Source organism: Gorilla gorilla, chromosome 6 (assembly GCF_029281585.2).
Source record: "Gorilla gorilla gorilla isolate KB3781 chromosome 6, NHGRI_mGorGor1-v2.1_pri, whole genome shotgun sequence".
In the NCBI taxonomy this organism is placed as follows: domain Eukaryota; kingdom Metazoa; phylum Chordata; class Mammalia; order Primates; family Hominidae; genus Gorilla; species Gorilla gorilla.
The window spans coordinates 108,253,856-108,279,667 of record NC_073230.2 but is presented as its reverse complement, the minus strand read 5'-3'; the positions used below and the strand labels follow the sequence as shown (position 1 = coordinate 108,279,667).

The following is a 25,812-nucleotide window of genomic DNA, read 5'->3' as shown; positions in this document are numbered from 1 at the left end:
AGAAAATATTGTGGTTTTTTTTTTAACACTCTTCCCTAGACTCTGTTATCCCTAATACCCTTCCCTTCTTAATCTAAGTGCTTCCTTCACCTATTCCATCCTACTTTCTTAGTATGAATTATATGCCATAGTATAATGGCATGCCAATAACACCTAGATTTAGATCTCTAGACAAAGTGTCTACTTTGGGCTTCAAATGCACATTTGTAATTGCTTACGTATGTAGATATCAAATAGAACTTACAAACTCATTCCAAAACCAAACTAATTAGTTCTTTTTCATCCTCATTTAATGTTAGTGTTCCCCTTCTTAGTAATTCCTTCTTTAAGCAAGGATCGAGCTCCACATATAGCTGCACAGCCTTTTTGAAATAGCATATTTGTAGTTACTTGTTAAACATCAAGCTCTCCTCCCCTGATGACAAATATTATTTCCATCTCAGTTACTGCTGAGCCCTCACTACATCCCCAGTGTCCAACTAAATGTCTACCACATAAATAATAGTTTAATAAAAAATAATTTTTTCAAGTGATGTTGGATGTATAGATTTCACTACCTAAATTTTAATGATCCTATATTCAAAATAAATATTGAAAAATAATACCTAATATTTACTGAAAATGTACATTCTATAATACTCTGTATATAGTGGATTTCTTATGTTTTTGCTTCCTTCTTTAATAGTCATTGTAACTCAAGGAGGAAAGCCATAACATTCTGTGGAAGCAGACACTGAAATTTAGAGAGGTTAACTTGTCCAAACTTATAGACCCAGTGACTAATAAAGCTCACATAAATTTTCTATCAGAACTTTCTGTCTTTGGCAATCTGTGTGATGATGTGCAAATGGCTATATAAAAGTATATACACTTGTATAAATAAATAATCGAGAGCTAACCAGAACTCTGAAAGTCACATGTAGGTAGTGTTTAGCAATCAATCTGTTAAATAAACAATTTTAAACAGGTCAAGAGTATATTAATCTCAAAATCAAGTACTAGAATGCAGCTGAAACTGCTAGAGTTCACATAAGTTGAAATCAAAATATGAACTATGTCGTGCCTGACAACTGTGATGTTCTGATAGTTGAGAATATAGGTACTCTTGAGAAGTTATGACAATGGCTAAGTGCTGCTTAAGTTGATCTGTTTATGCCATTCAATTTACAGTTTGAATGAACTGTACTTTTATTTTTTAATTAGCATGATGGCAGCAATGTGTAGAGTTTATTATTTTCACTTCCCCTATATGTCAACTCATTAAGACTTTTACTAATAAATCTCTCATCTCACTTTTTTTTTTTTTTCAAGACAGGGTCTTGCTCTATTGCCCAGGCTAGAGTACAGTGGCACCATCACAGCTGCTGCAACCTCAACCTCCCAAGCTCAAGTGAATCTCCCACCTCAGCCTCCCAAGAAGCGGGGACTTACAGGTACACGCCACCATGCCCAGCTATTTTTTTTTCTTTTTCTTTTCCTTTTTTTTTTTCTTTATAGAGACAGTGTCTGGTTATATTGTTCAGACTGGTCTGGAACTCCCGGGCTCAAGCGATCCTCTTGCCTCAGCCTCCCAAGGTGTTGAGATTGTAGGCATGAGACACCACATCTGGTCAAATATCAAGTATTTAGTGATCAGAGCATCACTGTTTCACAATCTCTGGGTTGTATGAAAGACACAGTCTATTTAAATAAGTAGCAATAGGCAAGATTGTGATTTCCAACTTCTCTGACACAAATGCATGGAATACTGTATTGCATCTACAAATTTAAACATCATTAAATCATTCTCAAAGGAATTCAGAGGGTACATCTATTTTTGTAACTATTATTGCCTAAGAGGAAAAAATAAGTATTTCTAATCATTAAATCCTTTAATAGCAAAAAGCACTATAATGGAATCCAGGAGAAGTGGATTTTTCCATAAACTTGAGCTACTTAATGTAAACCAACTAATCTTTGAGCCTTGCTTTTTTTAAATTAAGGTGGGTATACTATGTTGTTTCTTAAGAGCCAATTTAAAATCCTACGTTCTTAGGAAAAGCCAAGGTCAGATCCATAACTGAACTACACTTAAATAAGAACATGATCACTAAGTCATAGAGAGATAAAGAATAAAAGGATCTTGGAGTTCGACTCCTCCAAGTTCCCCTTTTACACATGAGAGGGAAACTGTAGCCAGAGAGATCTATTGGAGCAAACTGTGGAGAAAGCTAGAAATGGGAATCAGTAAAATACCTGACTCCTTGCTTTATAAACTATCTGCCTGAAGGCCATACTTAGCATTTCCTTGTTCTTTGAAGAAAAGTGACAGAAAAAGGGGGATTTCCCCTTTCTTTACATTAAGAGCACAGAAAAGGCTTTGTTTTGTTTTGTTTTTGTTTTAATTGTAATGATTTCTAGTGGTCATTTACAAGATCCAGTGGTCATTTAAAAGGTCCACTAAGCTGGGTGAGAGAGTTCAAATGACTCCTCTTTCTTTATCTTTACTATGCTTTTGCTCTCTATTTTTATTGTTTCTATAGCAAGGTTTCCAAGAATTACGTTGGTAGGCATTCAACTGGCATCCTCTGGAGGTAACCAGATGCCCAGCTGCTCCTGGAGGGGACATATGGAAGTGGGTGAGTTCTTCTTGTGGATTCTACTCAGTTACTCTTTTTTTTGGGTAGGGTCAACTATGGTTCTTTGGATAATACTGTAAGTTTCATTTGCCAAATAATTTTATATGTTTGCCTATAAACTTTTAAAGTAAGTGGCTTTCAAATATAATTTAATGTAAAATAATTGGATAGCAAAATATAAAGTAGGGAGAAAATAATTTTGTTGCTACCTTACAAACGGAACTATGACTACTTGAATATACTTAATATACAGACATTTGCTTACTCCTACAATTTGAATTCTTTTTTTAAAAAAACTTATAAAGTAATCATTTCCCCGTTGCCACACAGACCTTGTAATCATCGTCAAACATTAATTATAACTGTTATTAAACATTTTTAGTCTCTTTGAAATGACATAACTAAAAAAAATTAATGTAGAGACATTGCAAATTGTGTTTATGCCATAAATTCTTTTGTATTTAGCAATCACAAGCAATATTTTTATTTGTTATGGTGTATTATTTGATATTAAGTTTAATCCTCAGGAAAACAACTAATGTTGAATAATATTACAGTATATAGTAAAAAAGTTTCACTTCAAGGAAAATAGGAAATCTTACACAAAACAGAATTAATGTTTCAAAATTCATGTTTCATATTTTTAAATTTTGGGTATAGATTAATACTATGAACTTATTAAGTCCTCTTATTTTATGGCTCAAACTCTATTGCAGGACATACAGCTGTCATTATTTGCATACTTACTGCACTTCTGGGATTTACATAATCAATTCCAAGGGTAGTCATGGCTTTCACAATAGCTAGGATGGATTGCAATGTATTACTGTAAATTACTGCTTTGAACTCCATGCATTCTTGCTCACTGTAACCATTCTTATGGATGATCCTATAATTTAAACATGAGAAGTTTCTGTGAGTTGAATAATTGATTGTAACACTAAAGCACATCAAACTAAGTTGCTTGAATAAAATTACAGTATATATTCATTAAAAAGGAATTTTGACCATATGTATATGCTAACTCTAAACAATTTTATGCCTTTGGACTTTTATTATCATTGTCATTTATACAGTATTTTCTTTCTGGACTACCCATGATAAATATGAAAAGACTTAGGATTTGTTATTTAAAAATACTTTTTTAAAATGGGTAAATCATAAGCATTATACTTAGAAAGTCTGTTTTTTTAAGAGAAAAATTTCTAGATTCCCAGGACAAAGACATATACAGAGTTTTGAAACTTGACCTTGTGTTTACAACCTGATGTCTAGAGGAAGCGAAGTCATTTAGAACATTCATGACTTTTCCTACCATGCTGAAAAATAGGAGTGCCTGCTTTCTATTTACAGCATTAACAAAGGCATCTTTTTTAGTACAGGTAATTGCCCTGTTAAATTTCTTGTCAGTTCTCCATCTGTGTACGTGCCACTGAGTTATAAAAGTTGAAATGCCTGACATTTTATTTGGCTGAACTCTTCTCTACCTTCCACTCATTCAGCCAAACTCAAGATTTTACTAGTAGTTTTGGAATAATAGCTTAAAATAGATTTACCTATCAAAAGCTAAAATCGTTAGATATGCCAGTTACATATTTTTGCATCTTTATTGTATAATTTTTTTTGTTCCTTTCTATTATTTTTTCTTATTGTCTTGAAGTGCTTTGTATTCATTAGGCGTCTTTTTGGATGTCATATTACTGAAGATTTATATTGTGTCTACACGTATAAAGGCTTTAGCATGGGGGGAAAAGAGCATAAACACCTCTTTAATGTCTTCGAAGATATTAGAACCTTCATATACAAGAAATCTGAACTGAAAGGAGTAAAGGCAGGGCCTATATTTGTTATTTGTTGTTTTTTATATTTGATTACAAATCATTGCTGAACTTCTACTTTAAACATGGTCATGTTTGTCTTGCTGCATTAAACCATTAAATAACTTATATAAGTAAATAAAATAGACAAAGGCTGTAGAAAAAAATGCAGTAAAAAGTCTTTATGGATAGATCAAGAATAAGTTTATTAAAGAAATCCCAGTTTTCTGTCAAATTGAACTTGGAAAATTATTTTAATTACTAAAATGGCAACTGTGAATAAACATGAGGCACTTAGGTTATCTTCATGAAACAAGTTCTGATTACTATGAGAAGATGAAGAAACATTTATCACAAAGAAAAATGATAAAAACAGATGTTAAAATGTCCAGTTGAAGTGGGACTTTAAACAACATCATTTTTCCGGGAGATGCATGTATAAATTTCAGTGAGATAGAGCACTCCAACGGCAAAGTTGGTTCTGAGGTCTGTTGAAATTCATAAGCTTTTACTGTGCTTTTTCTGTGACATATTGTGTTATGTGTTAAAGAAATACATTATGCAAGTCTCTCCTTCCCAAAACCATAGACTAGAGCTCCTCTGTATAATACATTAGTCACTAGATGATTAATTAAAATTAAATAAAATTAAAAATTTAGTTTCTCAATCACACTATCAACATTTCAAGTGGCTACTAAAGCCACATGTGGCTAGCAGGTGCCATATTTCAAGGCAAAATAGAGAACTTTCCTATCATCACACAAAATTCTGTTGAAGAGTATTGAGTTATAAGAAGGCAGAGTACATAAAGAGATTTTTGAACATTATGATAATGCATAGGAACAAACTCTGCATATAGTAAGATGCTATAGAAAAGAAAAAGTGATAAACTCTACTAGGAGTGGGTGTAAGGTATCAAAAAAGACATCCCGGAAGCAGTGATAATCAGCTGATTGTTCAAGGATGGTTATTCCTAGATGGTCAAAAGGAGAGAGAATCATTGTAGGAAGAAAGATCAGTATGAGCAAATAGATGTTCACAATTTTCAAGTGTTCAATATGTGCCAAGCACTGTCATAAGTGCTTCATCTGTCTTATTTTTTACAATAAGCTCTTTAAAGTAGATACAGTTATGATCTACATTTTATAAGTAAGAAATGTCAGTATAGATAAATTAAGCAAATACCCCCAACTTATTCAGTTAGTTTGTGATACACCTGGACCACAAACAGAATCTGATGTACAGTCCATGATCTTAGCCATGATGCTCAGCCTTCTATAGTGTGTTAGTCTACAGACTTATAAAACGTCAGCATTAGTGAAGCAAGAGGTAGGAGGGGAGAAATTATAGGACAGGAGGATGAAGACATCGGCAAGAAATGGGCTCCAGTGTCTTGTGTGCCATGGCAAGGAGATTGATCTTGACGGCAAGGGTGAAGAGTTGAATTCAGGAGCTACAATCAGCTTTAAATGGATCAGTTTATGGCAGTGTGGATAATGCAATGAAGGGAAGAGAAGGGAGGTAGAAGCTCCTTAGGAAGATACTGAATTAATCTAGGTCCGAAATGATGACCAATGGAGATCAATGACATGTTTGGAGACAAATTGTGTAGATGTGGCATGACTTGGTAAAAGGGTGAAGGCTTAGCATAACTATGCTGAGATTTATTGTGTTGTAGGCTGGCGTTGTTGAAATTAAATTTTAGGGCGATAGAGGCCAGATGGGAGATAAGTTTAATATTTATTCTGATTTGGACCTAGCCAGAGAATATAGCAGTAGATGTATCTGCCTCTCTAGTTTAGACAAAGTGTGTGAGTTTGAAAGAAATATTCTGAAACAGTCAGCTTGAAGATTCTGGTGAAAATCATAGAACTCTAGCAGTTTTCATTTTGATGAAGGTGCAGAGTAAGTAAAGTGCCAGCATCTCCTGGTACAATAGAGACACTAACATTTTAAATGTAGTCAGAGATAGAGTTAGAAGAATAAAAGAGATAGTTAGACAAACCGGGAAAGAGTTCTAGAAGCTGAAGAAAAGTTTTAAGTGGGAAAAGTGATGTCATCTGGAATTAACATAAGGACTTAAGGAGACTTCAAATAAAATGGCTATTCAAAGATGACATAATAATCTTCGTAAGGGCAACTTCTCCAACTTACCAGAAGCAAAAGTGTGATGAAAATGGCTGAAAGTGGAAAGTAAAGAGAGCTAATTTTGATTATTTTCTACAGAAATTCTACTGAGAAAAGGAAAGACAAAGCAGAACAAGGAAACTTGCTCTTTTTAAATAATAAAAGAAGTGCTCATTGTAGAAAATGTGAAAAGCCTAACAATATTAAAAAGTAAAGGTGCTTTGAACTTTAAATTTCACTATTGAGAGAAAATTTATTTGAATACTGGTATATGCTCTCTCATTTAAAAAAATTATCTATTTGATCATACTTGAGATTAAAATGTTCATGCACCGGGCACAGTGGCTCATGCCTGTAATCCCAGCACTTTGGAAGGCCGAAGCAGGTGGATCACTTGAGGTCAGGAGTTCGAGACCAGCCTGGCCAATGTGGTGAAACTCCACCTCTACTAAAAATACCAAAAAAAAAAAAAAAAAAAAAAAAAAAAATAGCTGGGCATGGTGGCAGGCGCCTGTAATCCCAGCTACTCAGAAGGCTGAGGCAGGAGAATTGCTTGAACCTGAGAGGTGGAGGTTGCAGTGAGCCAAGATTGTGCCACTGCACTCCAGCCTAGGTGATAGAGCGAGACCCTTTCTCAAATAAATAAATTAAATAAATAAATAAAATAAAATAAAAAATAAAATGTTAATGCAATTTTGTAACCTGTTTTTTTAGTAAACATAGCATTTCCTCATATTAAAACCTTCTCATATACATGAGATTAATACATGATTTGTAATAGTTATATAATATTGCAATTGAAGAATGAATAGTCCTGTAACTTTGCAACCTAATTGCTTATGTTTTATTTTAATTTGTGGCACTTTATTCTACCCCTTATTTCATTATCTTAAATAGTGATATAAGCCTTTTATACAGGCTTTTATATTTTATATTATTGAATTATTTTATTTTCATGCTTATGCATATTTTATTATTTTTGACAATTCTCAGCAACATATTTAGATCAATAATTTTCCCAGCTTACTATGTATATTAAAGATATTATTTTTATAAATTCTCTGTAATATATAATTTTACAAATAGCAATTAAAGATATCCATTTCTCAAAATCTCATTATTATTGGATATTTTTTTAAAATTATTGTTTGTCAATTTACTACAATGAAAAATTACCTCATTAGTGATCTGATTTTTAACTTTTATAATAAGGTTACACTAAAATACATTATCTATTGAATTTTGTCATTTCTATACTCTCTATTCATACCCTATCCCCATTTATGTATATTGGGAAGCTTATTGTTTTACTTAGCAATCTATGGGCCTTTATATACTAGTCACCAATTATTTATCATATTTATTATAAACTTTTTCTAGTTCTCTAATTTTGGCTTAATTTTATTTACGGTTTACTATATTTAAAAGTTTTATTTTTTACACAGCCAAATAATTGGTCTTTTTTTTCTTTATTTAAGCTCACAGAGAATGGAGAAATGAAAAAAGAGAGGTTCAAGCATGATCATAGCCTGGGAGACAAGAGCAGGCAGATACTGTGGAAATGTAAATGAATGTCAGATGACTTAGTTGCAAGGATGGTCCTAAAAACTCAAAAATAGTACAATCCCAGGGAACAGAATAAAGGAGCTCTGTTCTTCAGAGACAGTAGGAAAGATCAGATGTTTGGTTGCAGATAAGTGAAGCTTAAATATTGGTTGATATAAAACTTACATGACATTATCACATAAAAGGAAAACAGTGGCTTAGATTGAAACCAATTTCATTATTGACTGGCAGGCATCACTCCCTTATAAAATATGGCCCAAAGAACAAGATCCTTTAACATATAATTTAAAAATACGTTAAAAAATGGTCCTCCTCCTCTTCATCCTCCTCTTTCCTCCTCCTCCTCCTCTTTCCTCCTCCTCCTCCTCTTTCCTCCTCCTCCTCCTCTTTCCTCCTCCTCCTCCTCTTTCCTCCTCCTCCCCTTTCCTCCTCCTCCCCTTTCCTCCTCCTCCCCTTTCCTCCTCCTCCCCTTTCCTCCTCCTCCCCTTTCCTCCTCCTCCTCCCCTTTCCTCCTCCTCCTCTTCCTCCTCTTTCCTCCTCCTCTTTTTTCCCCCTCCTCCTCTTATTTCCTCCTCCTCCTCTTTCCTCCTCCTCCTCTTTCATCCTCCTCCTCTTTCCTCCTCCTCCTCCTCTTTCCTCCTCCTCTTCTTTCCTCCTCCTCTTCTTTCCTCCTCCTCCTCTTTCCTCCTCCTCCTCTTTCCTCCTCCTCCTCTTTCCTCCTCCTCCTCTTTCCTCCTCCTCCTCCTCTTTCCTCCTCCTCCTCCTCTTTCCTCCTCCTCCTCCTCTTTCCTCCTCCTCCTCTTTCCTCCTCCTCCTCTTATTTCCTCCTCCTCCTCTTTCCTCCTCCTCCTCCTCTTTCCTCCTCTTCTTTCCCCCTCCTCTTCTTATTTCCTCCTCCTCCTCTTTCCTCCTCCTCCTCCTCTTTCCTCCTCCTCCTCTTTCCTCCTCCTCCTCTTTCCTCCTCCTCCTCTTTCCTCCTCCTCCTCTTTCCTCCTCCTCCTCTTTCCTCCTCCTCCTCCTCTTTCCTCCTCCTCCTCTTTCCTCCTCCTCCTCTTTCCTCCTCCTCCCCTTTCCTCCTCCTCCTCCCCTTTCCTCCTCCTCCTCTTTCCTCCTCCTCCTCCTCTTTCCTCCTCCTCCTCTTTCCTCCTCCTCCTCCTCTTTCCTCCTCCTCCTCCTCTTTCCTCCTCCTCCTCTTATTTCCTCCTCCTCCTCTTTCCTCCTCCTCCTCCTCTTTCCTCCTCTTCTTTCCCCCTCCTCTTCTTATTTCCTCCTCCTCCTCTTTCCTCCTCCTCCTCCTCTTTCCTCCTCCTCCTCCTCTTTCCTCCTCCTCCTCTTTCCTCCTCCTCCTCTTTCCTCCTCCTCCTCTTTCCTCCTCCTCCTCCTCTTTCCTCCTCCTCCTCTTTCCTCCTCCTCCTCTTTCCTCCTCCTCTCTGCACCTCCTCCTCTTTCCTCCTCCTCCTCTTTCCTCCTCCTCCTCTTTCCTCCTCCTCCTCCTCTTTCCTCCTCCTCTTCTTTCCCCCTCCTCCTCTTATTTCCTCCTCCTCCTCTTTCCTCCTCCTCCTCCTCTTTCCTCCTCCTCTTCTTTCCTCCTCTTCCTCTTTCCTCCTCCTCCTCCTCTTTCCTCCTCCTCCTCCTCTTTCCTCCTCCTCCTCTTCCCCCTCCTCCTCTTATTTCCTCCTCCTCCTCCTTCCTCCTCCTCCTCCTCTTTCCTCCTCCTCTTTCCTCCTCCTCTTTCCTCCTCCTCCTCTTTCCTCCTCCTCCTCTTTCCTCCTCCTCCTCCTCTTTCCTCCCCCTCTCTGCACCTCCTCCTTCTTTCCTCCTCCTCCTCTTTCCTCCTCCTCCTCTTTCCTCCTCCTCCTCTTTCCTCCTCCTCCTCTTTCCTCCTCCTCCTCTTTCCTCCTCCTCCTCCTCTTTCCTCCTCCTCTCTGCACCTCCTCCTTCTTTCCTCCTCCTCCTCTTTCCTCCTCCTCCTCTTTCCTCCTCCTCCTCTTTCCTCCTCCTCCTCTTTCCTCCTCCTCCTCTTTCCTCCTCCTCCTCCTCTTTCCTCCTCCTCTCTGCACCTCCTCCTCTTTCCTCCTCCTCCTCTTTCCTCCTCCTCTTTCTTCCTCCTCCTCCTCTTTCCTCCTCCTCCTCTTTCCTCCTCCTCCTCTTTCCTCCTCCTCCTCTTTCCTCCTCCTCCTCTTTCCTCCTCCTCTCTGCACCTCCTCCTCTTTCCTCCTCCTCCTCTTTCCTCCTCCTCCTCCTCTTTCCTCCTCCTCTCTGCACCTCCTCCTTCTTTCCTCCTCCTCCTTCTCTTCCTGCTGCTGTTGCTGCTGCTTCTGTTTCTTCTGCTTCTTCTTTTACTTTTTAGCCACAATTATCCTTTAAAATTCTCTAGCAGTGACAAAGCCATGAGGTTTCACCCATTTACCTTTACTTATCAATTACCTTTTTATTCAGGTAGACACTGTATTCTTTTTTCATTATTTCCTTATTAAGGAATTCGGGTCTAGTTATTTCATTATAAAAAGGAAAAAGTGGAGAAAACAAATGCAAAAATACATCAAAATTCATGATAGTAATTAAGCATTTTATTCCCAGGTAGGCAAAATGCCAATGAGATTAAAAATACTGTTTCCTCAAAAAATCAAATATACGATTGATTGACATATTTTAAAATATTTACCGTTAATGATCAGATTATAAAGTCCTTGATATCCCCAGATTAATATGACTAAAATATAATGCTTTAAGCATTTGTCTTATTGAGAGGCACATTTTAAAAAATGGAAATTATAATATTATTCATCTGCTACACTTTCTGCTAAAGGATACAAGGTATATTTGCACAGGAACTATGACCACTCTATGATCCATGATTTAGAAAAGATTGTCAATCAGCGTTTACAAAAGCATGTATTTTAAGAATGGTCAAATACATGGACAGACATCAAATATTAAACACTTGAGACAGATGTATACCTACTTCATTTGTTTAACAATAGTACTTTTCCCAGATTCTCCTGCTCCTGCAACATAAAAAGAGGAATATTATTAACTGATACACCAAATTTGAATAGATATTAAAAACTATCACTTTCCATGGATAATCTTTAATTTTTTTTAATAGGCTTAGTGGGTACAAGTGCAGTTTTGTTACATGGATAAACTGCATAGCGGTGAAGTCTGGTCTTTTAGTTTACCCAATATCTGAATAGTGTACATTGTACCCAACAGGTAATTTTTTTCATTCCTCACCTCCCTCCCATGCTCCCACTTTTCCAAGTCTCCAGTGTCTATTATTCTACTCTTTATGTCCATGTGTGTGCACTGTTTAGCTCCCACTTATAAGTGAGAATGTATGGTATTTGACTTTCTGTTTCTGAATTGTTTAACTTAACATAGTGGTCTCCAGTTCCATCCATTTGCTGGCAAAGACATCAAAGACATGATTTTATTTTATTTTTTTAATGGCTGAGTAGTATTCAATTATATATATCAGATTTTCTCTGTCCAATTTTCCATTGATGGACACTTAGGTTGATTCCATGACTTTGCTATTATAAATAGTGCTGCAATAAACATACAAGTGCAAGTGCCTTTTAAAAATAATGTTTTTCTTTGGGTACATATGCAGTAGTGGGATTGCTGGACCAAATGGTAGTCCTATTTTTAACTCGGAGAAATATCCATACTATCTTTTCATAGAGGTTGTACTGATTTACATGCCACCAACATTGTGTAAGTGTTCCCTTTTCTCTACATCCCTGCCAGTATCTGTTGTTTTTTGACTTTTTAATAATAGCCATTTTGACCTGGTATAAGGTGGTCTCTCACTGTAGTTTTGTTTGTTTGTTTTTGTTTTTTTTGAGATCGAGTCCCACTCTGTCACCAGGCTGGAGTGCAGTGGCGTGATCTCAGCTCACTGCGACCTCCGCCTCCTGGGTTCAAGTGATTCTCATGCCTTAGCCTCCCGAGTACCTGGGATTACAAGTGCGTGCCACCATGCCTGGCTAATTTTTTGTATTTTAGTAGAGACGGGTTTCACCACGTTGGCCAGGAGGGTCTCGATCTGCTGATCTCGTGATCTGCCTGCCTCAGCCTCCCAAAGTGCAGGATTACAGGTGTGAGCCACTGCACCTGGCCTTCACTGTAGTTTTAATTTACATTTCTCTGACAATTAGTTGTAGTGAACATTTTCTTCCATGATTGTTAGCCATTTGTATGTCTGCTTTGAAAAATGTCTGTTCATGTCCTTTGCCCACTTTTTGATGGGGCTATTTGCTTTTTTCTCGTTGAGTTGTTTGAATTCCTTGTAGATTCTGGGTATTAGTCCTTTGTTTGATGCATAGCTTGCAAATATTTTCTCCCATTCTTTAGGTGTCTGTTTACTCTGTTGATTATTTCTTTTTCTGTGCAGAGCTTTTCGTTTGTCCCATTGGCCTATTTTTGTTTTTGTTACACTTGCTTTTGAAGTCTTAGTCACAAATTCTTTGCCTAGGCCAATATCCAGAAGAGTCTTTCTTTTTGAGATGGAATCTCACTCTGTCACCCAGGCTGGAGTGCAGTGGCAAGATCTCGGCTCACTGCAACCTTTGCCTCCTGGGTTCAAGCGATTCTCCTGCCTCAGCCTCCTGAGTAGCTGGGATTACAGGTGTGCGCCATCATGCCCAGTTAATTTTTGTATTTTTAGTAGAGACAGGGTTTCACCATTTTGGTCAGGCTAGTCTCAAACTCTTGGCCTCAAGTGATCTGCCTGCCTCGGCTTCCCAAAGTGCTGGGATTATAGGCATGAGCCACTGCACCCAACCCACCCTATTTAAATTTCTAATTCGACTCTCACCCACTCAGTCTTCATTTCCCTATTCTACCTTCACTTCTTTCCTAACACTTTTCTCCTAACACTTTTCTTCTTCTACATGCTTAGGAATAATTCATATATTATTTAAAAATGTTCCTTTCATCACTGCAAAGTAAATTTCACGTTGCAAAGAATCTTTATCGCTTCGTTCACTGATTAAGGCAAAGCACCTAGAAGAGTGCCTAACTCAGTAGAATCTCAATAAAACAAATGAATTCTTTGACTCATACTTCAGAAATGAGATTTTGTCCTTTGTACTGCACATCATTTTTTCCTCACTGAAATGTTTCTGCATGATTTAGAATGTTTTCTTAAGCCTCGATGAACAGATATAGCTATACCTAAATTTTGTTATATTCAGGACAACTTTTTTTTTTTTTTTTGGTCATAGCCATATGTAAATATGTCTAGTTTCTGCAGTTGTCTGAAACAGCTGTCCACCTTATGTGATAGTGAGGAAATAAGAGTGGTAAAGCTATGGGAAATTATGTTTCATTTTCTGGTGATGATATATAGATTCTTTCCCTTGGGAAAACTTCAAGAACACACCTCTCCATGATTTTATGCTAGTTGGCTCTCCACCACTGATAGTGAAATGTGACAACAAAGTTGATAGATGCAAAAATCAAAGTAACTTGCTAAAATTTCTTTACATAATCAAACACAAACTGACAGATTGGGCATAACCATCTCATTTACTAGAGGCTGCAATGCCCAAGAATGAAACAGTTGAGAATAAAATAAAATCACCTTGCCCATTTTCCGAAGACAACTGACCCTATCATTTTGCATGGCTGAGAATTATTTGTTTGTGAGAGTGGCAACTCATTCAAAAATGAATGAGCTTTGCACAATAGTCTGGTTTGCTGGCTTTAAATAACTCACTATTTTGCTATAGGAAGTGCGTCACTTTGGGAAAAAAATGTCATACAATAATATTATAAAACTGTCCTTGATAGGTTTTATTTTAAAATCTCTAACAATGGAACTGAATTTTCTAAATTCTAGCATTATCCTGTACAAATGACAGAATATCAGAATATCTTATTTCTCTCTCTATATACACATATATGTGTATACATATATATATACACACACACACACACACACACACACACACACACTGTCTTAAATTACAGAGCAGTGGGGATGTGGAAGAAAAGTCAATGGGCTCAGTAGGAACTGCAGTACTTGCTCATGCAGGTATATTTAACGTTGTATTTTGTTCAGCCAAAGTATTCAACTAGAAATGAGAAAAAAGTCTCATTTCTGAATGTCAGTTAAATTTATTTAAAGGACGATATAATTGCTACAATAAAGTGAAAATAATTTAGACCACTTTCTTTTAAATGAATTGTCTATCTTGAGATATTGAGCCTAATGAGAAAAAGTGTGTCAATGATTTTCCAGAATTGTATCAGCATATGTATTATAGAGAAATATTTTATTGATTAAGAACCACTTTTAGGCAGATTAAAAATCACAACCGAATTTTATTTTATTCACTATATGTTATAGACTAGTTGAAAATTTATAAATTTGTGGAAAAAGTGACTTTTAGACTGTGTCAGTTAATGTACATTCAGAATGGTCTTCTGTACTTCATAAATATGGCCATTTGGTAATCATACAGATAACACTAAGTTGTGGCATTTCCAAAAGTATTTCTAAGGCTACAGGGTATGTTATTGTATAACAATTATTTGTAACTTAGCTGGTAATTCATGCTGTGTTTAAGGTAAGCAGAATAATCAATCACTTTTTTAAAAATGGCATGTACTTTTAAATGAAACTACATATTAAAAGTTAATATTTTCCCTTGAAAGTCTTTAAAAAGGTGTCTGTATCATCCTTGCTTTATGTAGTGACTTCAGTCTTCTATGTAAAGGTCCAGTATAGTCAATTACAGCATTAAGAGGAAAATTCCTAAAGAAAAGCCTATCTACTTAAAATCTCATTTATTATTTGGAACTCTATTGCAAAGTTATTTCAAAAATAAATTATTGAGCCCCATTCTCACAATGATTCTAGGTCATAGTTCACAATAGTCATTTCAGTCTTGTGAGATTAGATCATGTTACAGAGCCAAATATAGACATTATAACAGCATGTTCACATACGCTGATGGTGTCCTGAAATAATCTCTTCCTTCCAAATTGTGGTCATCGCTAATATTAGTTTCTGGGTCAAGGGGTACCAAGAGAATTTTAACAAGATATGCATCTGTTTCTTTGAAATAGATAATGTTACAAATAATTAAATATTTAAATTTATACTTAATTCATACTTACTCATAAATTATTTTATTTTTAATAAGAATAAGTAAGGAATCCTGTTCTACATTTTTAAATCTGAAAATATTAAAAAGAATTTTAAATCTACCCAATATTTATACATGTAACTGAACTTCAATTGAGCACACACAAGGCTTGATTGCTCATTTTGGATGACTTGTTCAAACAGGCAAAATGAGATTACAACATTGTGACTTGTAATCACTCATAAGATTTTTTTTTTGTAGGTGGTCTTAAAAATCACATAATTGTATAGTAGAAAGAAACCTTAGAAATCAACCAGCTATGCACATCTCTTCAGTCTATGCATGAGAAAAATGAATCCAATAGAGATTATGATAATCACGCAAAGTTTCAGATCTGTCTTCAAACAAAGAAACTATGTATTCTGACTCTTACTAAAGCTGTGTCATATCGCTTTCTTTTTTAAGTAGGCACTGATAAATACCAAAATGGTTTCAACACTTAAGAAATTATTTTAAATGCATTTTTTATAAATTAGTATGAGAGCGGTGTACTTTTTTTGTTGGTTTGTTTGTTTTGAGACAGAATCTAGCTCTGTTGCCAGGCTGGAGTGCAGTAGCATGATCATGGCTCACTGCAGCCTTGGCCTCCTGGGCTCAAGCAATCCTGCCTGTCTCACAAACTGCTGGAATTACAAGCATGCGCCCCTACACCTGGCCTTGAAAGCAGTGTACTTTCAGAGGCATATTGGTATTGCTGTGTCAGCTTGCATTCACAGGTAGACTGTTGGTATAAAAGATTTTTAGGGTAGTCTCTTTTGAGCCAACTTAATTTTGTTCCATGTATTATTTCTCCTTTTTATGGAGTGACATCAAGATTCTCTGTCCTTTCCACATGACAGCCCATCACATAGCTGGATTCATCATGTTTTGGAACTAAATAGATATGAGCTTGCACTCATCTCTGACTGTGACTAAGTGTCTTGATCAAATTCGGTCTCTCTGAAAGTCAGTTTCCTCTATTATAAAATTGGGCTAAAACTTGGGAGGATTAGATCACAAATATAAATTACCTAGAACATACACTAATATATAGTGAGCTTTAAGTATTTTCTATTATTTGAAGAATGTGCTCATATCCTTTTAAAGAAATATTTCAAGTATAATATGATCTACTCCTTTACTCCTTTCTTGTGGAACATGATTTTTAGATTATTTGTCCTCTGAACCATACCCCATGTAAGAGCCAATGTCTTTCTGAAATGCAGTACTGAAAATTATGCTGTAGATACCAGATTTATGAACAGCACTGACATTCTGCCACCTAGACCTGCCTCACTCCTGGTGGGCTTGTTTATAAATAAGTAATTTTCTTAATAAAGACCATGATTAGTTTGCCTCCTTTTTTTTTTTTGGCCTACACTGAGCTTGTGGTAATTAAAGTTTTTCTACTTTTTTTCACATCTCTTACCAAACAGATTCTCCCACAAACCACGTGTATCTAATTGATTTTGAACCTCAATAAAGATATTTATTAAATTCCATTTTGCTTATTTGCGGCAAGCATTTCTGCTAGTAGAGGTTATTTGGAAGTCTGACTTGGTTTTGTCACTATATCCTTCCAAACTGAATCTCAAGTTTGAAATGCCTGCTTTATCCCCCTTCACCCAAATCCCTGATAGGAGTATTGAAGAGAAGGTCAAGGGCAGGAAACTGTCATACTCTAGGGTCTATTCTGTTAACAGGAAACCCATTAATCATAAGTCCTTGTTCACTATCTCTAGTGAACAATGCTAAATGTTGGCCATTAGGTATGATAGTTACTGAAGGTTTTTGTACCTACAGTTTATCTGACTAAGGAAATTCTCTTCTATTTCTACTTTAATTGGTGTTTTTTCAATCAGGAATTGATAAGGAATTTTATTTAATTATTTTTTGGCATCTCCTGACATTCTTTTGATTTTTCTCTTTTAATTTGATAATGTAGTGAATAATGTTAATTGATTTTCTAATAGTATTTTAAACATGCATTGTTGGGATAATCCATCTTCCCCCAAAAGTCCCCCCAAGCTTTTCTCTTTTTGCATTTTATGTATTGCTGGCATCGGTTGGCTAATATTTGGCTTTGGTTTTTATATTTATATCTGTGAGGATGATTGACCTGCCATTGTCTTTGTCAAATTTTGTTGTCAAAGTTGTCAAATAATAAATTGAAAAGAATTTTCTAAAAATGTTTATGTAATTTTGAAATGCTCTGCCCATGGACTGTTTGATAGAATTCCCTTATAAAGCAATATGAATAAATTTGCAGATAAATTTGTACATTTTCTTTTGCCAAAAAAAACACATTGTTTATTTTTCCCAAACTTTTTATTTTGATAATTAATTTAAAAACTTACAGAAGTTCAAGAATATAGTGTTCTGGAAGCCCGCATTTTATACCCTTCCCCTTTCTGAATTATTTGTCCTGTTTGCTTTCTTTCTCATATGTATGTATACATTTACATATACATATATGAACATAGTTTTATGTTTTGTTTTGCTGAATGTTTATTAGACATTTTACCCATAAATATTTTGAAATGCATCTTCTAAGAATAAGACAATTTTTCTACAAAACCAAAATACTATTTCCATGCTTAAGAAAATTTATATTAATTCTAAATGTTATCTAATACTATATACTCCATATTCAAATTTATCTGATATTGTTTCAAAAAAATGTTTCCCATACCTTTTTTGTTTCTTGTATTCATGATCCAATCAAGTTTCACACTTTCCTTTGTCGTTATGCTATTTAAGCTCTTCTAATTTATAACATTTTCCTTGTAATATTTTTGTTGTTTTGTTTTGTTGACATTGGCATTTTTCTAAAGTCTAAGACAATTTTCTAAATATATTCAATTATCTGTATTCTCTGATGATTAGATTCAATGTAAATATTTTAGATGAATATTGTATAAATAATACTGTGGATTTTCAGTTTGTCATATCAGTAAACATATGGTGTCAGATATACTTATATGACTATAAGTACCTAGTTCTATGATACAGAAAAAATAAGCATCATGAATCTGTAAAATTCCTCATCAGCCAAACTAAGTATGTTTCATTCATGAGAAAGAATATTGTAGCTATGTACTATCTTTCCTTTTTAATGATCTTTTATTTAGATATTCCAACTTTCCATTTTATACTTATTTTTAAAATATCTGATAATATTTATAGTGCCTATAGTTACCAATAATGTACTGGATACTTAAAAATTCACTAAGAGGGTAGATCTTATGTTAAGTGTTCTTATAATAATAGTGACAATAAATAAGAGGACAGGAAACAACTTTTATAGGTGACGGAGAAGTCTACTGTGTGGATTGTGGTGAGGATTTCACAGGTGTATACTTATCTCCAAGCTCATCAAGTGGCATACATTAAATATGTATAGCTTTTGCATATCAAGCATACCTCAATAAAGTGGTTTAAAAATGTTATATGAGCTTTCTTGGATTTTGAGAAGCATTTTAACAGATATTTCATTTTTCTTATTAACATACCTTTTAGGCTAAAAAATGACAATACTAAAATACAAAATTACATGATTTTTCCCACACAGGTCTGTTGCAGATATTTGTCTAAGTGTTCATTAATTGTGGGAATAGTCATGTATACTATTTTTTAGTATAAATACATATTGCAACAACGATTTTTAAAAAGGCCTTGGTTAATCACATGGTTTGCCTATACTGATATCTGGACAAAGGAAAATATAAAATAAGGAAAATGGAGGATTGAATTTATCAAGCATGTAGTTCTTACTAGAGTTATCCCTCCTAATTTTCAGACCCATATGTTGATCTAATAGATATCCATTTGGTCCTGCTAAAAAAAAACATAGGTTTGAATATCCTAAATTATTATCCCTTTCCCTTTTCCCCAGACTCATATTTATCCTGCATTTCACATACCAGTGAATAACATAATCAACCATAACCAATTCCACCCCAATCACGCCTCTTATTTACCATCCACATGCAGTCTGCCACCAAGTTCTGTCACTTTGTCTCCTAACATTCCTCAAATCTTATTTTCAAACTTAAAATTTCTGCATTAATTCAGAATTGCATCAAGACTTTGCACGATAGTAACAGTTTCCTAATTGTCCTACCTACCTTTATCCTCCTTATTAAATCTTTGAGCCATAGTATAGCCAGGGTAGTCTTTAATTTTTTTTAAAAAAGCCAAGTACAATCATTTTAGTTACATAGTTAAAAAACCTATCAATATCTTCTTATTGACTACAGATACAAGATAAAATTCCTATGCAATAACATATAAATGACTTTCTTCCAGCTCATTTCTACATGCAAAGGTATACCTGTGTTCTAGCCACCATGAACAAATCACAAGAATATTTTAGATTCTGATTCTGTCATTCTTCCATTCACCATACATGCATCCTTTCCTGTGCCATAATTCGATAAAGAACAAAAGCAGATATGTTCTTTGTTCTCATAGAAATTAGAATGCAGACATTAACTTAAAACTGACACATACAAATAAAAGGCTTTGCTTGGCTGTAAATATTTGATATTTGGAAACCAAACTATATTCTTAAGTTGTCATTTTCTTCTTATCTATATCATGAAAGTAATATCTATTTTATAAGATTTTCTCATAGATTAAAGCAATAACAGAAGCAGTAAAGAGAAAAATATGAGATTTATGCCAATAGAGATAGAGCTAAAACTAAATCTTTTGACAACATTGACCTTCAGACAATGGAGAGGGAATAGTCATAAAGAAAGCTAAGCAGGATTGAAATATCAAGTGGATATAATGGGAAAGGACATAACAAGGCACCTCATGGAAAACATAAAGATACATGGGCAGCAAAGTAAACTTGGGAAATTATTTTGAGATCTCCCAAAGTGTGATCAGGTCACTGACAGATACAAGGAATTTGTGAATATGGGTCAACAAATTGAGCAAAAGAAAGAATTTTAGAGTCATATCAGTTAAGTTCTGTTATGAGGTCCTCAAAAGAGAGTATAAGAGAGTACAGACTAAAACCCACCAAGGTTTAAGAACAGACCGTGGTAGATGAATCCACTTATAGATGGAAAGAAGAAGCAAGCTTCAATGAAAAGAGGAATACAGGGATGTAAAATTGAGGACTGTTTAGTTCAGACTTAGTTTAAAAGTTATCGCTTGGGGTGGAGGCTCATGCCTGTAATTCCAGCACTTTGGGAGGCCGAGACAGGCAGATCGCTTGAGCCCAGAAGTTTGAGATCAGCCTGGGCAACATGCTGAAACTCTGTCTCTACAAAAAATAGGAAAATTAGCCAGGTGTGGTGGCACATGCCTGTAGTCCCAACTACTGTGGATGCTGAGGTGGGAGGATCACTTGAGCCCAGGAAGTTGGGGCTGCAGTGAGACGTAATTGCACCACTGCACTCCAGCCTGGGTGAAAAGACCCTGTTTTTAAAAAAAAATAGAAAAAATTATTGAGATGTGAATTTTGTGAATTGGCCATTATCTGCACTCTGTGAGGGATAACTTTTTAGTAGAGAAGAGCATATATACAACTTACATTGCAATTAATGAAAGAGACTAAACAGGATAAGAAAATAGAAGCAGTGAGCATAGCATCCTTTGAGAAGTATTTCAATATAAAAACATTTTAAAAGATATCTATATGAGGTAAATTCAAGGGTGTGTTGAAGTCAAATAAATTTTCTTAGGCTAAAGAAGAGAAACATCTGTATTTGCCATGAAGAAAAAGCCAATAGATAATTTTGAAGATGACAAAATGAAAAATAATTAATGGAACAAAATTTTTAAGATATGAAAGGTGATAGAATTTATAGCACAAAGGCTGAAGCTAATCTGAAATGAAAATGGAATACTGCTTCTTTAAAACTAGTGAAAATATAAGAGAATACGTGAATGTTTAGTGAGATTTGGAGATGATCATTTATAATTGTTTTGTTGTATATTAGTGATCATCTAGGGTGAGGTTGGGGGGAGATTCAAGATGAAAGTGATGTTGGAAATGTGCGACCAGCTGCCTTTGGAATATTTTAGAAGAAAATGAAGAATAAGTAAAATAATTATTGGCCCAGCTAAATTTAAAACATGATATGTGTCAGCCAGGAGACTGAAAATGATACACTGTTTTATTCTACAACATCTGGGAATGAAGGAAATTAAGAATTTACAGAGGGATCAGGGTTAGATCAGCACTAAGAGCTGAAAAAGCTGTTAAACAGCATTACATTCAAGAAAATCAGTTGGGAGAAGTGTATCAGGAAAATGGTAAATGGAGAACTCTGAGGGATTATCCAGGGTTGAGGGTTTGAATGTCAGTTAAGGTAGAAGATTACGGAGGTGAAATACTCCTGAATTTTAGGAGGAACACAGCTGAAATGACTGGCCCTGTTTAAAAGGAAGTAGATTAAATCAGACAACTAATTCACTAAATATGGAAAAGTATGAGAGATAATAGAATATAAAATTCTGGTTAGAGAGTGATTTTTTTATTTTTTATTTTTTTATTTTTTGAGACAGAGTCTCACTCTGTGCCCAGGTTGGAGTGCAGTGGCACAATCTCGGCTCACTGCAGGCTCCGCCTCCGGGGTTCACGCCGTTCTCCTGCCTCAGCCTCCCCAGTAGCTGGGACTACAGGCGCCCGCCAACACGCCCGGCTAACTTTTTATGTTTTTATTATAGACGAGGTTTCACCGTGTTAGCCAGGATGGTCTCGATCTCCTGACCTTGTGATCCGCCCACCTTGGCCTCCCAAACTGCTGGGATTACAGGCGTGAGCCACTGCGCCCGGCAGAGAGCGATATTTCTAGATATCTTTAAAAAACAATTTTAAGTAGTAAATTTATTCTATTGAAATATACTGAGACAGGAATCAAACCCATGACTTCCCCCTTTTTTATTAGCACTGCATCTTGTAACAAACAGAATGGACATTTTTCATATCTTATGGATTCTTAAGCTCAGTTTTACCTTTAATCCTACTTTAGGTTCAAATTCTACATTGATACATTTGCACACCAGTATTTGGAGGAAAATTATTGAAAGCAATGGCAAAAACTGCAATTACTTTTGCACGAACCTAATAAATAGGGGATGGATTCTGAACTTGGGTCTAATACCTTAAACGGAAGTATATTTTATTTTACATAAAACAGATCATAGAATCCTTACACTATGAAATGTGTTTTGCTACCTTTCCTTTCTAACAGTATGGAGAGGTAAATAACTTGTTAACTGCTCGTGTTGCTTATATAAATATTTTTAAAGATAAAATATTTGTCTTGAGTCAATAATTCATGCTCGAATGAAAATATGCGAATATAAATATGTTCTGTAATATTACTAGAGAGCTTGTTAAACTGTAGTTAGCAAGAGTCATTGTCAGCAAGCCAGAATTTTCAACCTCCTTAGCAAATACTATCATTTGGCTAAGCGTGGAATGTTTTACTAAATGGTTTGCATCTTTTACGCGAGTGCCTTAGGAGCCTGCTTTTAAGATGTGCTGATCAACTGAGATAAATGCATCTAAAACAATCAGTCAAATATACACAAATTATTTGTCTATGTGCTTTTGCTTGTTGGAAAAGAGGGAAATTATTGGAAACTATTTGATGCTGCCATGGGCCATTCTGATAGATAAATGCAACATTGTAAATATTTGGCAACTTTTTTGTAAACTGTAAATATCGGGAACTTTCAAGTTGTTGTAGTCCCTTGCATTTTGGAGAAAAATTTAAACTCTCCAAGTAGGTCTTTTCTGCCTAAAGTTTTCTTTCCACTTCACTGAGAAGCAGTTTTAAACATTCGCATTAAGAATATTCATGCATCCCAAAGATTGGATACCTCTAGAAACATAAAATAAATAATTTGTTTATTTAAACTGACAGAGAAAATGGTATGTATTTGTTGTGTACAACATGGCATTTTGAAATATATATACATTGTGAAATTGTTAAATCTAGCTAATTAACATGCATTACCTTGCGTAGTTATTTTTGTGGTGAGAACACTTATCCACTCTCAACATTTTTCAAGAATGCAATATGATGTCATTAACTGTAGCCATTATGCTATATAAAAATATTTTGTAATATTTATAAATATGTTTAAAATAAAAAGATACTATTGTTGGAGGAAGGAAAGAATGGTTTTAATTTGGATAAATAAAGCAAAACAAAAAGTTGGAAACATTATTGGGAATTTGTTTTACATGTTGTTAAGAAGATTCTTCTTTTTTACCAGTGATCAGAAGGGGACTTATTGGTTAATCCTAATACATAATTATTCCAAAGAATGTATTTATCTGATCTTATCCATGGACAGGCATGGACTATGTTGGTGTAATAAAATTTCAAAATAGTGTTTCTTAGAGTTGATGAACTTGTAATCTAACCAGTAAGTCAGAAACAACTCTAGTTTCCTGGAATCTCTCCCACTCATAACTAGGGATAATTTAAAAAAAATAAAGACATTAAAAAGCACACATAGAATAAAAATAATCATTTAAATTTAACCTGAGTCTTGAGTCCTCACTTCTCTTAGTTACATGTAAAAGAAAGACAAAGGAAGACTAATGATACACATTTATTGACATTTGATTTATTTCATATTTGGGAATCTATTATGCCAAAGAATAAACCACGTTTGTCTAGATCTTTACAAGTTACAAAATACTTTGACATCCATTATTTCTCTGAGTTTATGTGGCTAGCCTAAGGTCACTCTGGGAAGTACAAAACGCATTACAGTTGATGAAGGTATTAATAAATCAATTTCCACCTCAGGTGATTTAAAAATGCATTCTGTTCTAGTATTAAATTGTATTCTCCTTATTCTGCTCCATGGTTAAACCTATTTAGCTAATTCTGCTGTGTAAGTTTTATTTTACTAATTATTTTGTGACAAGCCTTTAGATAGCATCAAAAATCATAATTCTCCTACTACATACCTTCCAGAATATCCATTTGTTGAATAAGTGAAACCATTTGAAAAGTTTGAAAATGTTAAATACAATAAATATATTACCTTCGAAGTAGTTTTTGATCTCTAGACTCCATCCCTATTCATGTTTCTAAAAGCCAGATAAGTGGAATAATAGTTTAAAACAGTAAAACTCAGATTACATCATTAAAATAATAATAGTGTGACTCTTACAATATAGCACAAAGAAAAAATAAAAATAAAGGGTTTTAGAACTAAAAGAAAAGAACATCTATGATGAACTTCCCATGGTAATGCTGGAAATCACTAGCTAAAAGTGAAAAATTGTAGAATAAATGTTAATTATATATATAAATGTGGCAGAGGGTGTTTTGAATATGAAGAAAAAAGAAAGCTAATTTTTTTTCCTATGCTTTCCATGGGGCTTCAAATCTAACCAGCCCATGTGATGGAAATTTGCAAAAAAACAAACGAAACTGATGCAGCAAAATAAACTCAAACTGAAATTTGATGTAATGAGCATAAAGAGGGGAGAAAGGAAAAATGGAAACATGATCCATATTGAGTTCAGAATTAAATAATACGTATTATTTTGAATAAAAATACCATTGAATGAAACGTTTATAAAACTTTAAAACGTACTTAGATACAAATGAGAATATTTTATCCATTAGAATTTGTTTTTCTTATTAAAATGTGCTCTTTCTGGAATATCTTTGCAAGTAAATTTTTTAAAGCATGTGACATTATTTTCTCAGCAATGTATGAGTCATCTCCAGTGTTTCCTAAAAGCCTACTTTTTGCTAAAATAAAACACAGATTTGGTATCTGTTCTGTAATTTTACTGAAGGTCTGAAAGGTGTAATAAAAAAGGCATCTGTCTGCAAGATGATCCTTTAATTGTAAAGTTGCACTTTGACAGCTCTTCAGATTCAGTGAAATCTTGTGTTCAATAATACCAAATGGTTACATCCGCTTTGCAGTACATGTTAAATGTGGAAAGTTGGTGTTATGAGTTTAAGCTTCTAGAAATTCATTAGATGAAGATCAACATACTGAAAAAAAATCTGTCAAAAGTGTTTTTTAGATTTCTTATTTTTGTAAATGTAGGTATTGACTCAGGATCTGGTCACTACTAAGGTTAAACTGATTAGTTCCGTGTGACATGTACTCACTGATAAACTTAAAAGTGTCATTCAGATGACGCTGATGAATGAGAACATCGTTTCAATGATGGGAAAAATTAAATAGATTTCATTGGTGAGGAGATTTGAGGGTAGGAGAGTGGAAAGTTTTGGTTTAGTTCAACTAAGCACTTTTATAATGTCTTAATGAGGTCAAATTGAATATAAAAATTACAGTTTTGAGAATTTGAATTCAATCCAAACATGAGAATGAAGTAGAGCTGTTATAAGACTGTTATGAATTTGATAATTGTATCATCATATGTAGATTCAGATGGACTCCAAAAGGGAAACTTAGCCAGATGTTTGTAATATAATTGAAATAGGAACAATTTAAGAGAATTTCATTTATTTTGTATAAATAAAATGTGACAAAGGAGTTTAGTGCACATAGTGTTGGAACCAAATAAATCCA

General features: G+C 34.9%; 2 protein-coding genes across 3 annotated transcripts in view; one reads left to right on the top strand and one right to left on the bottom strand.

Moving 5' to 3' along the window:
* Positions 1-25,812, bottom strand: part of GNAT3 (G protein subunit alpha transducin 3) — a 55,053-nt gene that overhangs the window by 26,627 nt on the left and 2,614 nt on the right. Inside the window, exons 2-3 of the mRNA XM_004045658.4 lie at positions 11,094-11,136; positions 3,366-3,507 (exon numbers count right to left, since the gene is read on the bottom strand). Coding sequence (XP_004045706.1) covers positions 3,366-3,507; positions 11,094-11,136 — 185 coding nt within the window. The remainder of the gene's footprint in view (positions 1-3,365; positions 3,508-11,093; positions 11,137-25,812) is intronic.
* Positions 1,316-25,812, top strand: part of CD36 (CD36 molecule (CD36 blood group)) — a 191,877-nt gene continuing 167,380 nt past the window's right edge. The window contains exons 1-2 of one of the 2 annotated variants that reach the window (XM_063708677.1): positions 1,316-1,433; positions 2,523-2,618. The gene's annotated coding sequence lies outside the window, so the exon portion shown is untranslated. Of the gene's footprint in view, positions 1,434-1,886; positions 1,983-2,522; positions 2,619-25,812 lie in introns of those variants that run through there. The other variant, XM_063708676.1, reaches the window with a different exon arrangement.